Raw genomic sequence first — 18,775 nt, forward strand, 5'->3', positions numbered from 1 at the left:
CACCCTAGGACTATTGGATGTGGCCAACCCCATCCTAAAATCTGGTGTGGGCAGCACCCACCATAAACAAGGACACTTCTATGAAGTTTGACAGATTACCTCCCAGAAGCTGAGGACAAGGCCAGACTTCTCTTTGGGCAAGGCCAAATTCTTTACTACATAGAAAGATATAAGGCACTGATGAAAAGCAAGAGACATTTACAAATGGAAGTTCAACATGATTATCTGTTGAAGATATCAAAGTTAAAAAAAATCTTAAAAACATGTTAAGTAAAAGAAAGGTCATTCAGGTGAAAATAAACATCCAGAACATTTGCTCCAGCTGGTGTAATTTAAAATCTAGAAATTTGGGCACTAAAACAAAATTTGAGGAGCTCCTTGAAAAGAGATCAAAATAAAAATAAAAATTTGAGATACATAGGGGAAAAAATGAGAAAGAAAACTCATGGTGCTACTAAATGATTATTGTGGAAAGATGTTCTTAAGGAAGAAAGGAAAAGCAGGAATGAAGTGCATTCTTTGGTAAGTTGTGGGGATTGCTGCATTCACTTGTATTTTGAAACAGAGATTGGAGGATTTGATATAATTAATGGTTTATGTTTGTATAGAAAATTACAATTTTGTTAAATACTTGTACTTACCTTGGATAAGTGTAGCCAAGTGTATTAGGATAGTATTATTTGTTTTCCTATTTTTATTGAAGAAAGTACTGATGTTAGAGGTTTTTGAGTGATTTGTGCCAGGTTGCTGAGTGAGTTTGGGGCAGAGCTGGAACTGGAATCCTCGTCTCCTAACTTTTTACTTAAGTACTTCTACTTCAAGTACTTTTTTCCCAACTATAAAATGATTCTTCTTGGATCTGTTCTCTAGGCCTAGGCACAATGTTTTCTGTTGGTAAGGAGGGGGAGGGGGATTGGGAGGCGATTGAGTGGTACCTGCCTGTATTTACCTTGGTTATCTTATCTAAGACTTTATTCAGCACCTGTCTGCTGCTGATGCCCTCATCTGCCTGAGTCTCCTGAACAGATCAGCCCAGGATTACCCTTGGATGCACAACCTTGCACTGGGGCCAACCTTGGCCAACCTTGGCTCCTCTGTGCCATACTTGTTTTATATCCAGTCTGTCTGCAGGCCCTATGGACTTTTTCTTGCTACCCGAATGACCTTGTTTGTCCCTGACTCTGGCTCTGCTGTGATTCCTCCTGTTTTCTCTGTTTTCCTCATCAGCCCCTTTTCACAGCAAGATATCCAATTTTCTTTTTCTCTAAACATTTAACATTTTATTTTAAATACTATGCTGTGAATTGATTTTTTTCTCTCTTGATATACAGTTCTGTGATTTTCAGCACATGTTCACATTTGTGCAACCACTGAAATAGGATATATAACAATGCTATAATCCAGAAAAACTGTCCTGCATTATTCCCTTATAGTTAACCTCTCCCCTTATCCATAGCTTGTGTCATCCACTAATACAGTCATCATCCCTCTATTTTTGTCTTTTTGAGAATGTCAAGTAAAAGGAATCATATAGAATGTAACTTTTGAGACTGTCTCCTTTCACTGACATAATACCTTTGAAATGCATTCAAGTTGTGTGTACGAATCATTTCTTTTTATTGCTGAGTAGTATTCCCACAGTGTGGCTATACCACAGTATAAACAGTGGTTTGTTTAACCATTTACTTGTTGAAAGACATAAGGGTTGCTTCCAGTTTTTGCCTGTTATGAGTAAATCTGCTATAAACATTTTTGTATAGGATCCCCCCCCCATTTTTGAAATTGTGGTAAAATATGCATAACATAAAATTTACCATCTTAACTATTTTTACTTGTACAGTGCAGTGGTATTAAATACATTCATATTGTTGTGCAACCGTCACCACTATCCATCTCCAGAACTCTTTCATCTTGCTAAACTGAAACTCTATACCCATTAAACAATAACTTCCTATTTTTTCTTTTCCCCCTGCCTCTTGCAACCACCATTCTACTTTCTGTCTCTATGATTTTGACTACCCTAAGAATCTCATATAATTGGAATCATATAATATATGTCTTTTTGTAACTGGCTTGTGTATAGGTTTTTGTGTGAACATAAGCCTTAATTTCTCTGGGATAAATGTCCAGGGCAATTGCAGGATTCTGTGATAGTTACATGTTTAGTTTTTAAAGAAACTGCTAAACTTTTCCAAAGTGGCTGTACTGTTTTACAATCTCACCAGCAATGTTGTAAGTCCATAGTTTGAATTCAATTTCTGGAGAGGTAACTTTGGTGACCCCCTTAGAGTAGTCATCATTGGATGATTTGGAAAATAGTAACTACCACTCCTGTATTCATTCACGTGGATTGGGGTGGAGGTGGAGAAAGGATTCAGGGCTGGGTAGAAACCCAGTAGGTATCTACTGCAGTAGTGGTTTCCAAACCTATATGCACTCCAGAATCATCAGAGGAGCTCTAAATAATACAAATTCATGGGTCTCATACAGACCAGCTAAATTGGAATCTGTATTTTTAACAAGGGCTCAAGAGAATTTTAAGTGGTCATGCTCACATCAGTTGGACCATTGTGTTACAAGATCGATGGAATTTCCAAAATTTTAGAAGTGTATGATGTATATTTAACAAATAAAAAATTTCCCATCCTCTTTTCTGCTTCTCTCTCTTTCTTTGACCCTATGTTTATATTTTGTCCCCTCTTCATATCAGTTTATGAAATGCTCTTATTTATTTATTTACTTAAGCTTTTTTCTTTATTTTTAATTGAAGTGTAGTTGATTTACAATGTTGTGTTAGTTTCTGGTGTACAGCAAAGTGATTCACTTATACATATATATATTCTTCTTCATATTGTTTTCCATTATGGTTTATTGTAGGATATTGAATATAGTTCCTGTGCTATACTGTAGGACCTTGTTGTTTATTATTTGGTCCCCTCTTGATACTTACTTCTATTTTTTATTTTCTCTCCCCGATCTAGTTTTTCACTGGTCTCTCTTTTCTCTCTCTCTCTCTCTTTTTTTCTCATGTGTCTACTAATAAGTTATTGATTGCTATTTTCTGTTTTCACTTGGCCCTTAAATTGTAACTTTCTAGGTTCCCTTTTTCTCCACTGTGTGAGGTGGTTGCTCTTCAGCATCTAGAGCTCATTTTCTTTCTCATACTAAGATATATTTATCCTCTTCTTCAGGCAGGTAGATCCAAGCCTCTCTCACGGATCATTCTTTTTAATGGCAGGATTAGAAAACAACTATCAGGGGTTGGTGGAGGAAACTTTAAGTTTTATGTTTATTTTTCTCCTCTTCTTATAGGGAAGAAGAAGAACGTTTGAGAAATAAAATTCGAGCTGATCATGAGAAGGCCCTGGAAGAAGCAAAAGAAAAATTAAAAAAGTCAAGAGAGGAAATCCGAGCAGAAATACAGACAGAGAAAAATAAGGTAGTCCAAGAAATGAAGACAAAAGAGAAAAAGCCACTGCCAGCAGTTCCTATACCAAACCTTATAGGAACACATGGTGGAGACCCAGAAGATAATGACCTAAGAGAGAAAAGGGAAAAAATTAAAGAGGTAATAAGCTGAGATTTATGATATGGGGTGGTTATGGATATGGATATGTCTATCTATCTATCTATCTATCTATCTATCGGGCTGGCCAAAGGTTCCTTTGGTTTTTAAATAAAAAAAAAAGACACATTTTTCATTTTCACCAAGAACTTTATTGAACAATGTATTCAGCATTTTGTTCCACTACCTTTTGCCATTTTTCAGGCAACTTCATAATTCCATCTTCCCAACACTTTTTATCTTTTTGAGCAAAGAACTATTCCAGGTGCCTTTTACAGTCTTACGGGGAATTGAAATTTTTTCCATTAAGAGAATTGTGTAAAGACTTAAATAAATAGAAATCGGAAGGTGCAATGCCTGGTGAATACGGCGGATGAATCAGAACTTCCCAGCCAAGCTGTAACAGTTTTTGCCTGGTCATCAAAGAAGTATGTGGTCTTGGGTTATCCTGATTGAAGACTATGCATTTTCTGTTGACTAATTCCGGATGCTTTTCGTTTAGTGCTGCTTTCAGTTGGTCAAATTGGGAGCAGTACTTGTTGGAATTAATTGTTTGGTTTTCCGGAAGGAGCTCATAATAGAGGACTCCCTTCCAATCCCACCATATACACAACATCACCTTCTTTGGATGAAGACCGGTCTTTGGTGTGGTTGGTGGTGGTTCATTTTGCTTGTCCCATGATCTCTTCCATTCCATGTTACTGTACAGTATCCACTTTTCATCGCCCATCACAATTTGTTTTCAAAACAGAACATTTTCATTATGTTTAAGTAGAGAATTACTATGTGGAAATATGGTCAAGAAGTTTTCTTTTTGCTTAACTTATGTGGAACCCAGACATCAAAGTGATGAACATAACCAAGCTGGTGCAGATGATTTTCAATGCTTGATTTGGATATTTTGAGTATGTTGGCTATCTCCTGTGTGGTATAACATTGATTGTTCTCAACTAATGTCTCGATTTGATTGCTATTAACTTCAACTGGTCTACCCGACCATGGAGCATCATCCAGCGAGAAATCTCCATGAAACTTCACAAACCACTTTTGACATGTTTGATCAGTCACAGCACCTTCTCCATACACTGCACAAATCTTTTTTTGCGTTTAAGTTGCGTTTTTACTTTTCTTGAAATAATAAAGCATAATATGCCCAAAATGTTGCTTTATTTCTTCCATCTTCAATATTAAAATGGCTGCACAAAAATTCACCAGTTTTGTTTTGTATTTTTAATGCACACTGATGTGAGATCTGTCACAATACAATCTAATAAAATTGTTTGGAATGAAGTTAAAGACAACTAAGTGCTACTAGAGCCATCTTACAGAAAAAACTGAATGAATCTTTTGGCCACCCAACCCAATATCTATGTGTATTTGTACCATCTATGGTGTCATATTTTGATCTTGTTTGTTTTGAGGTCAAAATTGTAGTTCAGTTTGCAAGTTGGCAGTAAGAGCTAAAACTCTCTTAATGTCGATTATAATTATAGAATACTTAAAATTTTTGATATAATGTTTGGATAGTTACATTACACACCTTGTGTTCAAAGATCTTTTGATGTTCAGTATTTTATAAATAATGTAGAATAGATCCATAACAATTTATCATTTAATAAGAAATTTCTTAAGTGTTTAGTTACTAGGAACTCTGCTAGATATTATGTAAATCTTCTCATAAACATGTTTCTGAAGAGTTACCATTATGTCTGCCATCTTTCAAGGAACCCGTTGTGATACCACTTAACCATACTGCAGATTAAGAACACATCCTTCCAAAGAGTCTCAATGGATTGAAGAGTAGGGAAGGATTGATTTCAACATTTTTGAAATTTCTTTTGGTCTCAGAAGTCTGTCAATTTGTTATTCTTGGAGTTATTTGGAGATAAAGAGAGTACCAGAGGGAGAGGAAATCTAGTGAATATTTTAGTAGAACTTTGTTAATTAGAACTCCTAATTCTGGGTGGAGTTTGTAGTTGTACTGCTTATGAAGAAAAATACTTTGAGTGTAATAGCATCAACAATATTTCAAATCTATTATTCATCATAAAATAAGACGATAAGTCTAGTTCAAATAGATATCTATTTGGATATATTCTAGTAATGAATATGGAAGATTTGCAGGTATTTTAAGCATGGCCTTATGAATTGGTATAAAATATGTCCTCTGATTTTACGTCACCTTTGGATTCTATGTTTTATACTCAGGCTGCTTGAGGCACTTTCTTTGGACAGTGTTGAGGACTTTGATACATTTCTTTTTCAGATGCCTGACCTTTTTTTTAGATGTCATTAGAATTTATTGAAATACTGTCTGATGTACATAATAATTCAGATAGGTAACAGTGTGTGTTGAGAGGACCCAAGACCACCCACAGGCTCAGTGATTCACTGGGAATACTCACAGAACTTAGCAGAACTGTTGCATTCATGGTTTTTGTGTATTCAGCTGAAAACATACAGATTAAAATCAATAGAAAAGGCACATAGGATGAAGTCCAGTAGAGATCAGGTACAAACTCCTAGTTGTTCTCTCCCAGTGGAATGATACGGACAGTGCTTAATTCTTCCCGAAATGATTTGTGGCAATGTGCACAATGTATTGCCAACCAGGGAAGTTCACCCGAGCCTTGGTGTCCACATTTTTTTATCAAGAGTTCATTATGTAGGGTTGGCTAATCTTAGTTCTTCAGCCCCTCCAGAGGTCATGCTGCTACCGTGTGGTTCAAGGTCCCCACCATAAATCACGTTTTAGCATAAACTATCTGACATGGCCCAAGGCTTCAGGTAAACAAAGATACTCTTAACAGGCAGGATAATAAAGCTTTAGAGGTTATTTTCCAGGAGCCTGGCACAGGCCAGACCTTTTTTAAGGGTGTGCAGGGTTTGGACAACCCAGACCTGCTAAGTGAATCCTATAGAGCATACCATATTATCCAGGTTTCTTTTAAATTAACATAAAACATATTAAGAATCCCTGTGTAGGCTCCTGTTAAACATTATGGTAACTGACTTAGTAAGCAGAGAAAGTTGGGATCTGAGCCTGCAGGGGAAGAAGCTAACAAGAGGCAAGGTGATGTGAATACCTGCAGAATATCTGAAAGTATCAAGAATTAGAAACACAATTTACCTCTGAAGGCAGGGGTATAAAATAGAGCTGGAAAAGGATTATTTGAAAGTTTTTCTTTTTTTTTTTTTTTTTTGCTGTACGTGGGCCTCTCACTGCTGTGGCCTCTCCCGTTGCGGAGCACAGGCTCCGGACGCGCAGGCTCAGTGGCCATGGCTCACGGGCCCAGCCGCTCCGCGGCATGTGGGATCCTCCCGGACTGGGGCACGAACCCGTGTCCCCTGCATCGGCAGGCGGACTCCCAACCACTGCGCCACCAGGGAAGCCCTATTTGAAAGTTTTTAAAGGAGCTCTTAACCCTTGGATCCCTAGTTCTCTAGCCAAAGCATCCTAGCTGCTGTCCTCCCTTCCCCAAAAGAAGACCAAAAGTTTACTTTTGGATGGATGAATTAAGGAAGATCTAGATTTTGGGAATACCAAGTATGGCTGAGGGGAAAGGGCAGAGGTCATTCTAAAAAGGGAAGCGGCCATAAAAAGAAAAACGAAATTGAGTTATTTGTAGTGAGGTGGATGGACCTAGAGTCTGTCATACAAATTGAATTAAGTCAGAAAGAGAAAAACAAATACCGTATGCTAACACATATATATGGAATCTAACAACAACAACAAAAAAAGTGGTCATGAAGAACCTAGAGGCAAGATGGGAGTAAAGACACAGACCTACTAGAAAATGGACTTGAGGACACAGGGAGGGGGAAGGGTAAACTGGGACAAAGTGAGAGAATGGCATGGACATATATACACTACCAAATGTAAAACAGATAACTAGTGGGAAGCAGTAGCATAGCACAGGGAGATCAGATCGGTGCTTTATGACCACCTAGAGGGGTGGGATAGGGAGGATGGGAGGGAGACGCAAGTGGGAAGAGATACGGGGACATATGTATATGTATAACTGATTCACTTTGTTATAAAGCAGAAACTAACACACCATTGTAAAGCAATTATACTCCAATAAAGATGTTTAAAAAACAAAAGTGAAGCAAGTGGTGGGTATGGAGGGAATTAAGTGAAAAATGGATTCTGAATATTGAGACAACTTTATCCTGCTCAACTCTTCGAATTCTGGCAGCCAGGTCTATTTTCAGTAAGCAGGAAAATGAAGGACTTCTGTCTGGAGAGACTTGACTGGCCCAAAAGGAAAGACCTAGTCTATTCCTCAGTGAAACACCCCTGGGTTTCATCTGAGCTCCCTAAGATGAGGCTCAGTCAATAAGTCTTGCCTCTTCACTGACAGCCTTTGATTATCTTGTAAGTGCTTCACTGATATGTGAAGAGCAAACCACGGATCACCAGACATGTAAGGAAAGTTTCTCACATGAGACAAATGGAAGAAAGGAATTTAGAGGATACAGAAACCATACAGGGAGCAGAATACATATATCAAAAAAGAATATCTTTAGGATGCCAAAAAATTAAATTCATGAAATAAGAATAAGTTATAAAAAGGAACATTTACAGAATAAGAAAGAGTTCTTGGAAATTAAAGATATTGATACATTAAAAAATTCAGTAGGAGAGTCGGAGGATAAAATTGAGCAAACCTCTTGGAAGGACAAAAGATTAAGAAAACAAGAAAAATGATAAGATCAATCTGGAACATCTAACAAGTGATTAATTAGGAGTTTTGGAAAAAGAACAGGGAAAATAGAGGGGAAGAAGTCAAAGAAACAATTCAAAGGTTCCTACTGAAATTTTAGAAAAAGAGGCATAAAAAAACAGATCCTAAAAGTTTACAGAGAAAAAAATAGCTTCACCCAAAAGATTTGGATTGTACATAATGGCACATTAGATTCCTCAACAATAATATTAGATATTGGAAGAGAATGGAGCTAAGGCTTAGGAAGAATTATATATTCAGCCAAATTATGAATCAAATCTGAGGGTAATGATATTTTTATATGTTTTCTCAGATTGCTACTGGAAAATATGCTTCAGCATAAAAATAGGAAGATAAGTGATTTTGGAAACAGGATCTGTCACTAGAGAGAGAAAGGAAGGTCAGTCTCAGGATTGTGAAAAAGGAGATCAGCAGGATGATGGCTGTGCTTCAGGTTGAGAGAATGGAAGTCCAGGTTAGAGTTAGGAGGATAGAGAGCCTCAGGAAGGATTTATCAGAGAATAAAATGGAACTGATGGTTTATCTGATATGTTTAATTATATTGAGACAAATTTTGAAACTCAAGTATAATTTGGAAGTAAATTAATAACTGTTACATTTAAAACTACATCAACAAAAATACCCACCAAACTTCAGACCAGTAGTTAACAGCAGGGAAAACAAAAGTTGAACAAAATAATATAGTAATTGTAAGAAAAACGTGTTGTTAACTAAATTGGAAGGATGTGAGCCAGGGAATATATGTGGGGAAGTTTATGTGGAGATGAGCTGATAGTGTATACGAAAGCTAAATTATCTTAACTATAGGGGAATATAGTAAATAGCTAAAACTTTTTTTAAAATCAAGAAATAGCACTAAAAAATGTACTTAGAAATACAGTGGTAAATAGAAAACAGGTCAAAGAGTTTAAGTAATTGGCTCAGGAAAGTGGAAGGAAAGGAAAGTGGGGAAGATAGGACAGGCTATTAGATTTTTTAAAAATTCAACTTTATTGAGACATAATTTATGTACAATAAAATGTATTTATTTTAAGAGTATGGCTTGATGAGTTTTGACAGATGTATATACTTCTGTAACAACAGTGGCGATCAAACTGTGAATAGGTCCATAATCTCAAAATGGTTTATTTGTGCCTCTCTTCAGTCTACCCCATTCCTTGGCCCCAGGCAACTGCTGGTCCGCTTTTAATCATTATAGACTAGATTTCTCTTTTCTAGAGTTTCAGTGAAATGGAATCATAAGGTATGTGATACTTTGTTTCTGGGCTTTGGCTCAGCATGTTTTTGAGACTCACCTATGTATATTGCAATAAAGGTAATTTTTTTTTCTTCGTAGTATTCCATTGTATGGTTATACTATGATTTGTTTTATTCATTCACCTGTTGAACATTTGTTCAACCTTTGGTCCAGTTTTTGGCTATTATGAAGAAAGTTGCTATGTACATTTGTGTACAAGTCTTTTTGTGGGCATATGTTTTAGTTTTAACATTTCAGTCTGTGATCTGTTGTGAGTTAATTTTTTTTGTTTATTGTGTGAAGTAAAGGTTGTGCTTCATTTTCTCCCCATAGGGCTTTTTAGTGTTCCGGCATTATTTGTTGAAAAGATTATCCTTTCTTGATTGCATTACCTTGGCACTTTTGTTCAAAATCAATTGATAAAATCAACAGATGTTGAGTCTCTTTCTGGACTCATATCTATTTCATTAATCTATGTTCCTGTCCTTAATAAGAATACGACACTGTGTTGATTAACTTTTATAGTTAAGTTTTGAAATCAGGTAAGTCCTCCAACTTTGTTCTTTTAAAAATAGTTTTGGCCGTTCTAAGTCCTTTGCCTTTATTGAATTAGCTTTTCTGTGAAAATAAAAGGTTGCTGGGATTTTGATTGGGATTTCATTGAATCTGTAGATGATTTGGGAAGAATTGTCATCTTAACAGTATTGACTTTTTCATTCCCTGAGCATATCTGTCCACTTATTTAGGTTTTCTTTAATTTCTCTCAGCAGTGTTTTGTAGTTCTTAGTGTATAGTTCTTGCACATGTTCTATTTCATGTTTTTTGATGCTAGTATAAATGGAATTGTTTTTAAATTTCCATTTCTGTTCATTACTAGCATATAGAAATCTAATTTATTTTAGTTTGCTGAACTTGTATCTTATTTACTGAAGTCATCTTCTAGTTTTAGTGGCTTTTTATTTTAAGATTGCTTAGGCTTTTCCTTGTACATAGTCATGTCATCTGTGAATAGAGGTACTTTTCCTTTTTCCTTTTTGATTTTTATGCCTATTATTTCTTCTTCTTATTGCCATGGCTAGGACTTTCAGTACCTTGTTGAAAAGAAGTGGTGAGAATAGAGGGACTTGATTTGTTCTCAACTTTAGGAGTAGGGTCTTCTACCATTAAGTATGATGTTGGCTGTAGGGTTTTCTTGAAGATGCCCTTAATTAAGTTGAGGATGTTGCCTTGTAGTTGTAGTTTACTGAAAGTTTTTTCATGAATTGGTGTTGAATTTTGTCAGATGTTTTCTCTACATCTAAAAAGATGATTGTATGATTTTTTTCTTTTTATTCTGTTAACATGGTGAATTATAGTGATGGGTTTTTGAATGTTAAATTAGACTTATATTCCTGGGTAAAACTGCACTTGGTCATTGTGTAGTATCCTCTTTATATATTTTCACTTTTTGTTAAGGAATTGTTAAGGAATTTTGCATCTGTGCTTTTGAGATATATTGGTTTTTAATTCCCTTGTAATGTCTTTGCCTAGTTTTGGTGTCTGAGTAATGCTGGCTGCAAAAAACAAGTTGATAAATGTTTTAATGAATATTATGTTTGATTTACCACAGGCTACTATGACATAATTCAACTAATATATAATTAAATACTCTGCTATTGTGTAGCTTAGTACTCCCTGGCTTGTAAGAAACTCAGTTCAAACTGATTGATATAAAAATATTTTTTTAGCTTACGGGCTCTGAACTAGAGCTTCAAGTTTGGCTGAATCCAAGTCTGTAGATGTTATTGTCAATAATATGCATGTCTCTTTCTATTTTCTTTTGTTATTTAGTTTCTACATGTTGGGAGAGAGTTAGACCCCATCAGCTCCAGGATTATATATTACATAGACCTTGAGATTGCAAAATGAGAGTCCCTCTGTCTGCTGGTGTCTATAACAATATGTATGAAAGGACTTGATTGCCTTTACTTGAGTCACATGTAGTCAGTCACTTTGTGTAGGTCAGGGGTTGGCAAACTACAACCTGCTGGCCAAATTCTGACTGCTGCCTATTTTTTAAAAATACAGTTTAAATGGAACCCAGTCATGCTCATTTGTTTATGTATTGTCTAGGGCTGCTTTTATTTTTTTAAAATACAGTTTAATTGGAACCCAGTCATGCCCATTTGTTTATGTATTGTCTAGGGCTGCTTTTATGCTGCAACAGCCAAGTTTAGTAGCTGCTATACATACTTATGGACTGCAAAGCCTAAAATACTTACTTTATAGGAAGAGTTTGCTGATCTTTGGTCTAAAGGTTATGGATACTCTAGCTAGGCTGTGTTAATTCGTTGTGGAATCAGAGCCACTTTTTGACAGCTTTGCCATAATCACAGTGAGGGAAGGAGAGCTGTTTCCAAAAGGATTGGCAGTTCCTAAAAGGAAAGAATGCCAAATAGACACCTTTCTCCCCAATAAAAACAGTTTTTGTATTACAACTCATTTTTTGTTCTGTCGTGTAGACATAAGGTAAACATGATTATGTGTGTTTTCACACTGATGTAAGTGTTAATAGAATAATATACTAAAGTAGGAGATACAGGAGAATGTGTAAGGATATAGTAATAGAATCTCTAAATTATGTGAAATATAAAGATAACAGTCTGTAAAAAATATAAATTGATGGGTTATAATTTTTCCTTTCTCAGATGATGAAACATGCATGGGATAATTACAGGATATATGGATGGGGACATAATGAACTGAGACCTATTGCAAGGAAAGGACACTCCACTAATATATTTGGTAAGTTTTTTTTTGAATTTTATTTTATTTATTTTTTTATACAGCAGGTTCTCATTAGTTACCCATTTTATACACATCAGTGTATATATGTCAATCCCAATCTCCCAATTCATCACACCACCACCCCGCCCCCGCCACTTTCCCCCCTTGGTGTCCATACGTTTGTTCTCTACATCTGTGTCTCAATTTCTGCCCTGCAAACCAGTTCATCTGTACCATTTTTCTAGGTTCCACATATATGCGTTAGTATACGGTATTTGTTTTTCTCTTTCTGACTTACTTCACTCTGTATGACAGTCTCTGGACCTATCCACGTCTCTACAGATGACCCAGTTTCATTCCTTTTTATGCCTGAGTAATATTCCATTCTATATATGTACCACATCTTCTTTATCCATTCGTCTGTCGATGGACATTTAGGTTGCTTCCATGTACTAGCTGTTGTAAATAGTGCTGCAGTGAACATTGGGGTGCACATGTCTTTTTGAATTACGGTTTCCTCAGGGTATATGCCCAGGAGTGGAATTGCTGGGTCATATGGTAATTCTATTTTTAGTTTTTTAAGGAACCTCCATACTGTACTCCATAGTGGCTGTATCAATTTACATTCCCACCAACAGTGCAAGAGGGTTCCCTTTTCTCCACACCCTCTCCAGCATTTGTTGTTTGTAGATTTTCTGATGATGCCCATTGTAACTGGTGGGCGGTGATACCTCATTGTAGTTTTGATTTGCATTTCTCTAATAATTAGTGATGTTGCACAGCTTTTCATGTGCTTCTTGGCCATCTGTATGTCTTCTTTGGAGAAATGTCTATTTAGGTCTTCTGCCCATTTTTGGATTGGCTTGTTTGTCTTTTCAATATTGAGCTGTATGAGCTATTTATATATTTTAGAGATTAATCCTTTGTCCACTGATTCATTTGCAAATATTTTCTCCCATTCTGAGGGTTATCTTTTCATCTTGTTTGTAGTTTCCTTTGCTGTGCAAAAGCTTTTAAGTTTCATTAGGTCCCATTTGTTTATTTTTGTTTTTAGTTCCATTACTCTAGGAGGTGGGTCAAAAAAGATCTTGCTGTGATTTATGTCAAAGAGTGTTCTTCCTATGTTTTCCTCTAAGAGTTTTATATTGTCCGGTCTTACATTTAGGTCTCTAATCCATTTTGAGTTTATTTTTGTGTGTGGTGTTAGGGAGTGTTCTAATTTCATTCTTTTACACGTAGCTGTCCAGTTCTCCCAGCACCACTTATTGAAAAGGCTGTCTTTTCCCCATTTTATATCCTTGCCTCCTTTGTCATAGATTTGTTGACCATAGGTGCGTGGATTTATCTCTGAGCTTTCTGTCCTGTTCCATTGATCTATATTTCTGTTTTTGTGCCAGTACCATGTTGTCTTGATTACTGTAGCTTTGTAGTATAGTCTGAAGTCCAGGAGCCTGATTCCTCGAGCTCCATTTTTTTCCCTCAAGACTGCTTTGGCTATTCGGGGTCTTTTGTGTCTCCATACAAATTTTAAGATTTTTTGTTCTAGTTCTGTAAAAAAAAATGCCATTGGTAATTTGATAGGGATTGAATTGAATGTGTAGATTGCTTTGGGTATTATAGTCATTTTCACAATATTTATTCTTCCAATCCAAGAACATGGTATATCTCTGCATCTGTTTGTTTCATCTTTAATTTCTTTCATCAGTGTCTTATAGTTTTCTGCATACAGGTCTTTTGTCTCCCTAGGTAGGTTTATTCCTAGGTATTTTATTCTTTTTGTTGTAATTGTAAATGGGAGTGTTTCCTTAATTTCTCTTTCAGATTTTTCATTATTAGTGTATAGGAATGCAAGAGATTTCTGTGGATTAATTTTGTATCCTGCAACTTTACCAAATTCATTGATTAGCTCTAGTAGTTTTCTGGTGGCATCCTTAGGACTCTCTGCAAACAGTGACAGTTTTACTTCTACTTTTCCAATTTGTCATGTCATCTGCAAACAGTGACAGTTTTACTTCTTCTTTTCCAGTTGTATTCATTTTAGTTCTTTTTCTTCTCTGATTGTTGTGGCTAGGATTTCCAAAACTATGTTGAATAATAGTGGTGAGAGAGGACATCCTTGTCCTGTTTCTGATTTTAGAGGAAATGCTTTCAGTTTTTCACCATTGAGAATGATATTGGTTGTGGTTTTGTCGTACATGGCCTTTATTATGTTGAGGTAGGTTTCTTTCCTCTTTGCCCACTTTCTGGAGAGTTCTTATCATAAATGGGTGTTGAATTTTGTCAAAAGCTTTTTCTGCCTCTATTGAGATGATCATATGGTTTTTCCTCTTCAGTTTGTTAATATGGTGTATCACATTGATTGATTTGCATACATTGAAGAATCCTTGTATCCCTGGGATAAATTTCACTTGATCATGGTGTATGATCCTTTTGATGTGTTGTTGGATTCTGTTTACTAGTGTTTTGTAGAGGATTTTTGCATCTATGTTCATCAGTGATATTGGTCTGTAATTTTCATTTTTTTTAACATCTTTGTTTGGTTTTGGTATCAGGGTAATTGTGGCCGCATAGAATGAGTTTGGGAGTGTTCCTCCCTCTGCTATTTTTTGGAAAAGTTTGAGAAGGATGGGTGTTACCTCGTCTATAAATGTTTGATAGAATTCACCTGTGAAGCCATGTGGTCCTGGACTTTTGTTTGTTGGAAGATTTTTTTTCTTTTCTTTTCTTTGTGGTACGCAGGCCTCTCACTGCTGTGGCCTCTCCCGTTGCGGAGCACAGGCTCCGGACGCGCAGGCTCAGCGGCCATGGCTCACGGGCCCAGCCGCTCCACAGCATGTGGGATCCTCCCGGACTAGGGCACGAACCCGTGTCCCCTGCATCGGCAGGCGGACTCTCAACCACTGTGCCACCAGGGGAGCCCTGTTGGAAGATTTTTAATCACAGTTTCAATTTCATTACTTGTGATTGGTCTGTTCATATTTTCTATTTCTTCCTGGTTCAGTCTTTGAAGGTTATACCTTTCTAAGAATTTATTCTTTTCTTACAGGTTGTCCATTTTATTGGCATAGAGCTGCTTGTAGTAGTCTCTTAGGATGCTTTGTATTTCTGCGGTGTCTGTTGTAACTTCTCCTTTTTCATTTCTAATTTTATTGATTTGAGTCCTCTCCGTCTTTTTCTTGATGAGTCTGGCTAACAGTTTATCAATTTTGTTTATCTTCTCAAAGAACCAGCTTTAATTTCATTGATCTTTGCTGTTGTTTTCTTTGTTTCTATTTCATTTATTTCTGCTCTGATCTTTATGATTTCTTTCCTTCTGCTAACTTTGGGTTTTGTTTGTTCCTCTTTCTCTAGTTCCTTTAGGTGTAAGGTTAGATTGTTTATTTGAGATTTTTCTTCTTTTATGAGGTAGGCTTGTATTGCTATACTTCCCTCTTAGAACTGCTTTTGCTGCATCCCATAGGTTTTGGATCATCATGTTTTCGTTGTCATTTGTCTCTAGGTATTTTTTGATTTCCTCTTTGATTTCTTCAGTGATCTGTTGATTATTTAGTAACGTATTGTTTAGCCTCCATGTGTTTGTGTTTTTAATGTTTTTTTCCCTGTAATTGATTTCTAATCTCATAGTGTTGTGGTCAGAAAAGATGCTTGATATGATTTGAATTTTCTTAAATTTACTGAGACTTGATTTGTGACCCAAGATGTGATCTGTCCTGGAGAAGGTTCCGTGTGCACTTGAGAAGAAAGTGTAATCTGCTGTGTTTGGATGGAATGTCCTAAAAATGTCAATTAAATCTATCTAGTCTATTGTGTAATTTAAATCTTGTGTTTCCTTATTAATTTTCTGTTTGGATTATCTGTCCATTGGTGTAAGTGAGGTGTTAAAGTCCCCCGCTATTATTGTGTTACTGTCGATTTCCTCTTTTATAGCTGTTAGCAATTGCCTTAGGTATTGAGGTGCTCCTATGTTGGGTGCATATATATTTATAATTGTTATGTCTTCTTCTTGGATTGATCCCTTGATCATTATGTAGTGTTCTTCCCTGTGTCTTGTAACATTCTTTATTTTAAAGTCTATTTTATCTGATATGAGTATTGCTACTCCAGCTTTCTTTTGATTTCCATTTGCATGGAATATCTTTTTCCATCCCCTCACTTTAAGTCTGTATGTGTCCCTAGGTCTGAAGTGGCTCCTTTGTAGACAGTATATATATATGGGTCTTGTTTTTGTATCCATTCAGCCAGTCTGTGTCTTTTGGTTGGAGCATTTAATCCATTCACTTTTAAGGTAATTATCGATATGTATGTTCCTCTTACCATTTTCTTAATTGTTTTGGGTTTGTTATTGTAGGTCTTTCCTTCTCTTGTGTTTCCTGCCTAGAGAAGTTCCTTTAGCATTTGTTGTAAAGCTGGTTTGGTGGTGCTGAATTCAGTTAGCTTTTGCTTGTCTGTAAAGCTTTTGATTTCTCCATCAAATCTGAATGAGATCCTTGCTGGGTAGAGTCATCTTGGTTTTAGGTTCTTCCCTTTCATCACTTTAAATATGTCCTGCCACTCCCTTCTGGCTTGTAAAGTTTCTGCTGAGAAATCAGCTGTTGACCTTATTGGGGTTCCCTTGTATGTTATTTGTCGTTTTTCCCTTGCTTTCAATAATTTTTCCTTGTCTTTAATTTTTGTCAATTTGATTACTATGTGTCTCAGTGTGTTTCTCCTTGGGTTTATCCTGTATGGGATTTGCTGTTCTTTCTGGACTTGGGTGGCTATTTCCTTTCACTTGTTAGGGAAGTTTTCGAGTATAATCTCTTCACATATTTTCTTGGGTCCTTTCTCTCTCTCTTCTCCTTCTGGGACCCTCATAATGCGAATGTTGTTGTGTTTAATGTTGTCCCAGAGGTCTCTTAGGATGTCTTCATTTCTTTTCGTTCTTTTTTCTTTATTCTGTTCCTCAGCAGTGAATTCCACCATTCTGTCTTCCAGGTCACTTATCCATTCTTCTGCCTCAGTTATTCTGCTATTGATTCCTTCTAGTGTATTTTTCATTTCAGTTATTATATTGTTCATCTCTGTTTGTTTGTTCTTTAATTCTTCTAGGTCTTTGTTAAACATGTCTTGCATCCTCTTGATCTTTGCCTCCTTTCTTTTTCCGAGGTCCTGGACCATCTTCACTATCATTATTCTGAATTCTTTTTCTGGAAGGTTTCCTATCTCCACTTCATTTAGTTGTTTTTCTGGGGTTGTATCTTGTTCCTTCATCTGGTACATAGCCGTCTGCCTTTTCATCTTGTCTATCTTTCTGTGAATGTGGTTTTAGTTCCACAGGCTTTATGATTGAAGTTGTTCTTGCTTCTGCTATCTGCCCTCTGGTTGATGAGGCTAGCTAAGAGGATTGTGCAAGTTTCCTGATGGGAGGGACTGGTGGTGGGTAGAGCTGGCTGTTGCTCTCTTGTTTACTTTTTCTTATTACTGTTTTCATTTTCTACCTTCATTTTAAAAGTAGGATCTAAGTTTTTAGGTACTTTCTAAAACCTGAGTACTGTAGTACCCTCTTATCTAAGGTTTTGTTTTCCGTGTGCAGTACTCATTTACCTATAGTAAACCTTGGTCTGAAAATATTAAATGGAAAATTTCAGAAATAATTCATAAATTTTAAATTGTGTGTCTTTCTGAGTAGCGTGATGAATCTTGCACCATCCTGCTCCCTCCAGCCTAGGGTGTGAACCATCCCTTTGTCCTGCTTGTTAGTCACTTAGTAGCCATGTGGATTATGAGATCAACTGTGGAGATATTGCAGTGCTTGTGTTCAGGTGACCCTTATTTTACTTAATAATAGCCCCAAAGCACAAGGGTAGTGATGCCAGCAATTTGGATTTGCTAAAGAGAAGCTGTAAGTGCTTCCTTTAAGTCAGGTGTCCCCAACCCGTGGGCTGAATACCAGTACTGGTCTGCGGCCTGTTAGGGACCAGGCCGCACAGCAGGAGTGAGCGGCGGGCAAGCAAGTGAAGCTTCATCTGCCGCTCCCCATTGCTCACATTCCTGCCTGAACCATCCCCCCTCACCCCCTGCTCCCCGTGGAAAAATTGTCTTCCATGAAACTGGTCCCTGGTGCTAAAAAGTTTGGGGACCGCTGCTTTAAGTGAAAAGATGAACGTTCTTGACTTAATAAGGAAAGAAAAAAAATCGTATGCTGATGGATCTAAGGTAAGCATGAATGTTTTATTTGTAAATTGTGAGGAAGGAAATACTGTGCTAGTTTTGCTGTTATACCTTAAACTGTACAAGTTATGGTCACAGTGCAATAAGTGCTTAGTTAAGATGGAAAAGGCATTAAATTTGTACAATAAGATATTTTAAGGAAGAGAGAGAGAAAGAGACCACATTCACATAACTTTTGTTGCAGTAAATTATTATCATTGTTCTGTTTTATTATTAGTTACTGTTGTTAATCTCATACTGTGCCTCATT

The 18,775-nt window shown here is 36.6% G+C and overlaps 1 protein-coding gene across 1 annotated transcript in view; it reads left to right on the forward strand.

The window, feature by feature from the left end:
- Positions 1-18,775, forward strand: part of MAN1A2 (mannosidase alpha class 1A member 2) — a gene marked incomplete at its 3' end in the record, with an annotated part of 137,438 nt that overhangs the window by 26,715 nt on the left and 91,948 nt on the right. Inside the window, exons 2-3 of the mRNA XM_079726582.1 lie at positions 3,313-3,568; positions 12,238-12,334. Coding sequence (XP_079582708.1) covers positions 3,313-3,568; positions 12,238-12,334 — 353 coding nt within the window. The remainder of the gene's footprint in view (positions 1-3,312; positions 3,569-12,237; positions 12,335-18,775) is intronic.

This window comes from Hyperoodon ampullatus (genome assembly GCF_949752795.1).
Source record: "Hyperoodon ampullatus genome assembly, chromosome: 2".
NCBI classification, from domain to species: Eukaryota; Metazoa; Chordata; class Mammalia; order Artiodactyla; family Ziphiidae; genus Hyperoodon; species Hyperoodon ampullatus.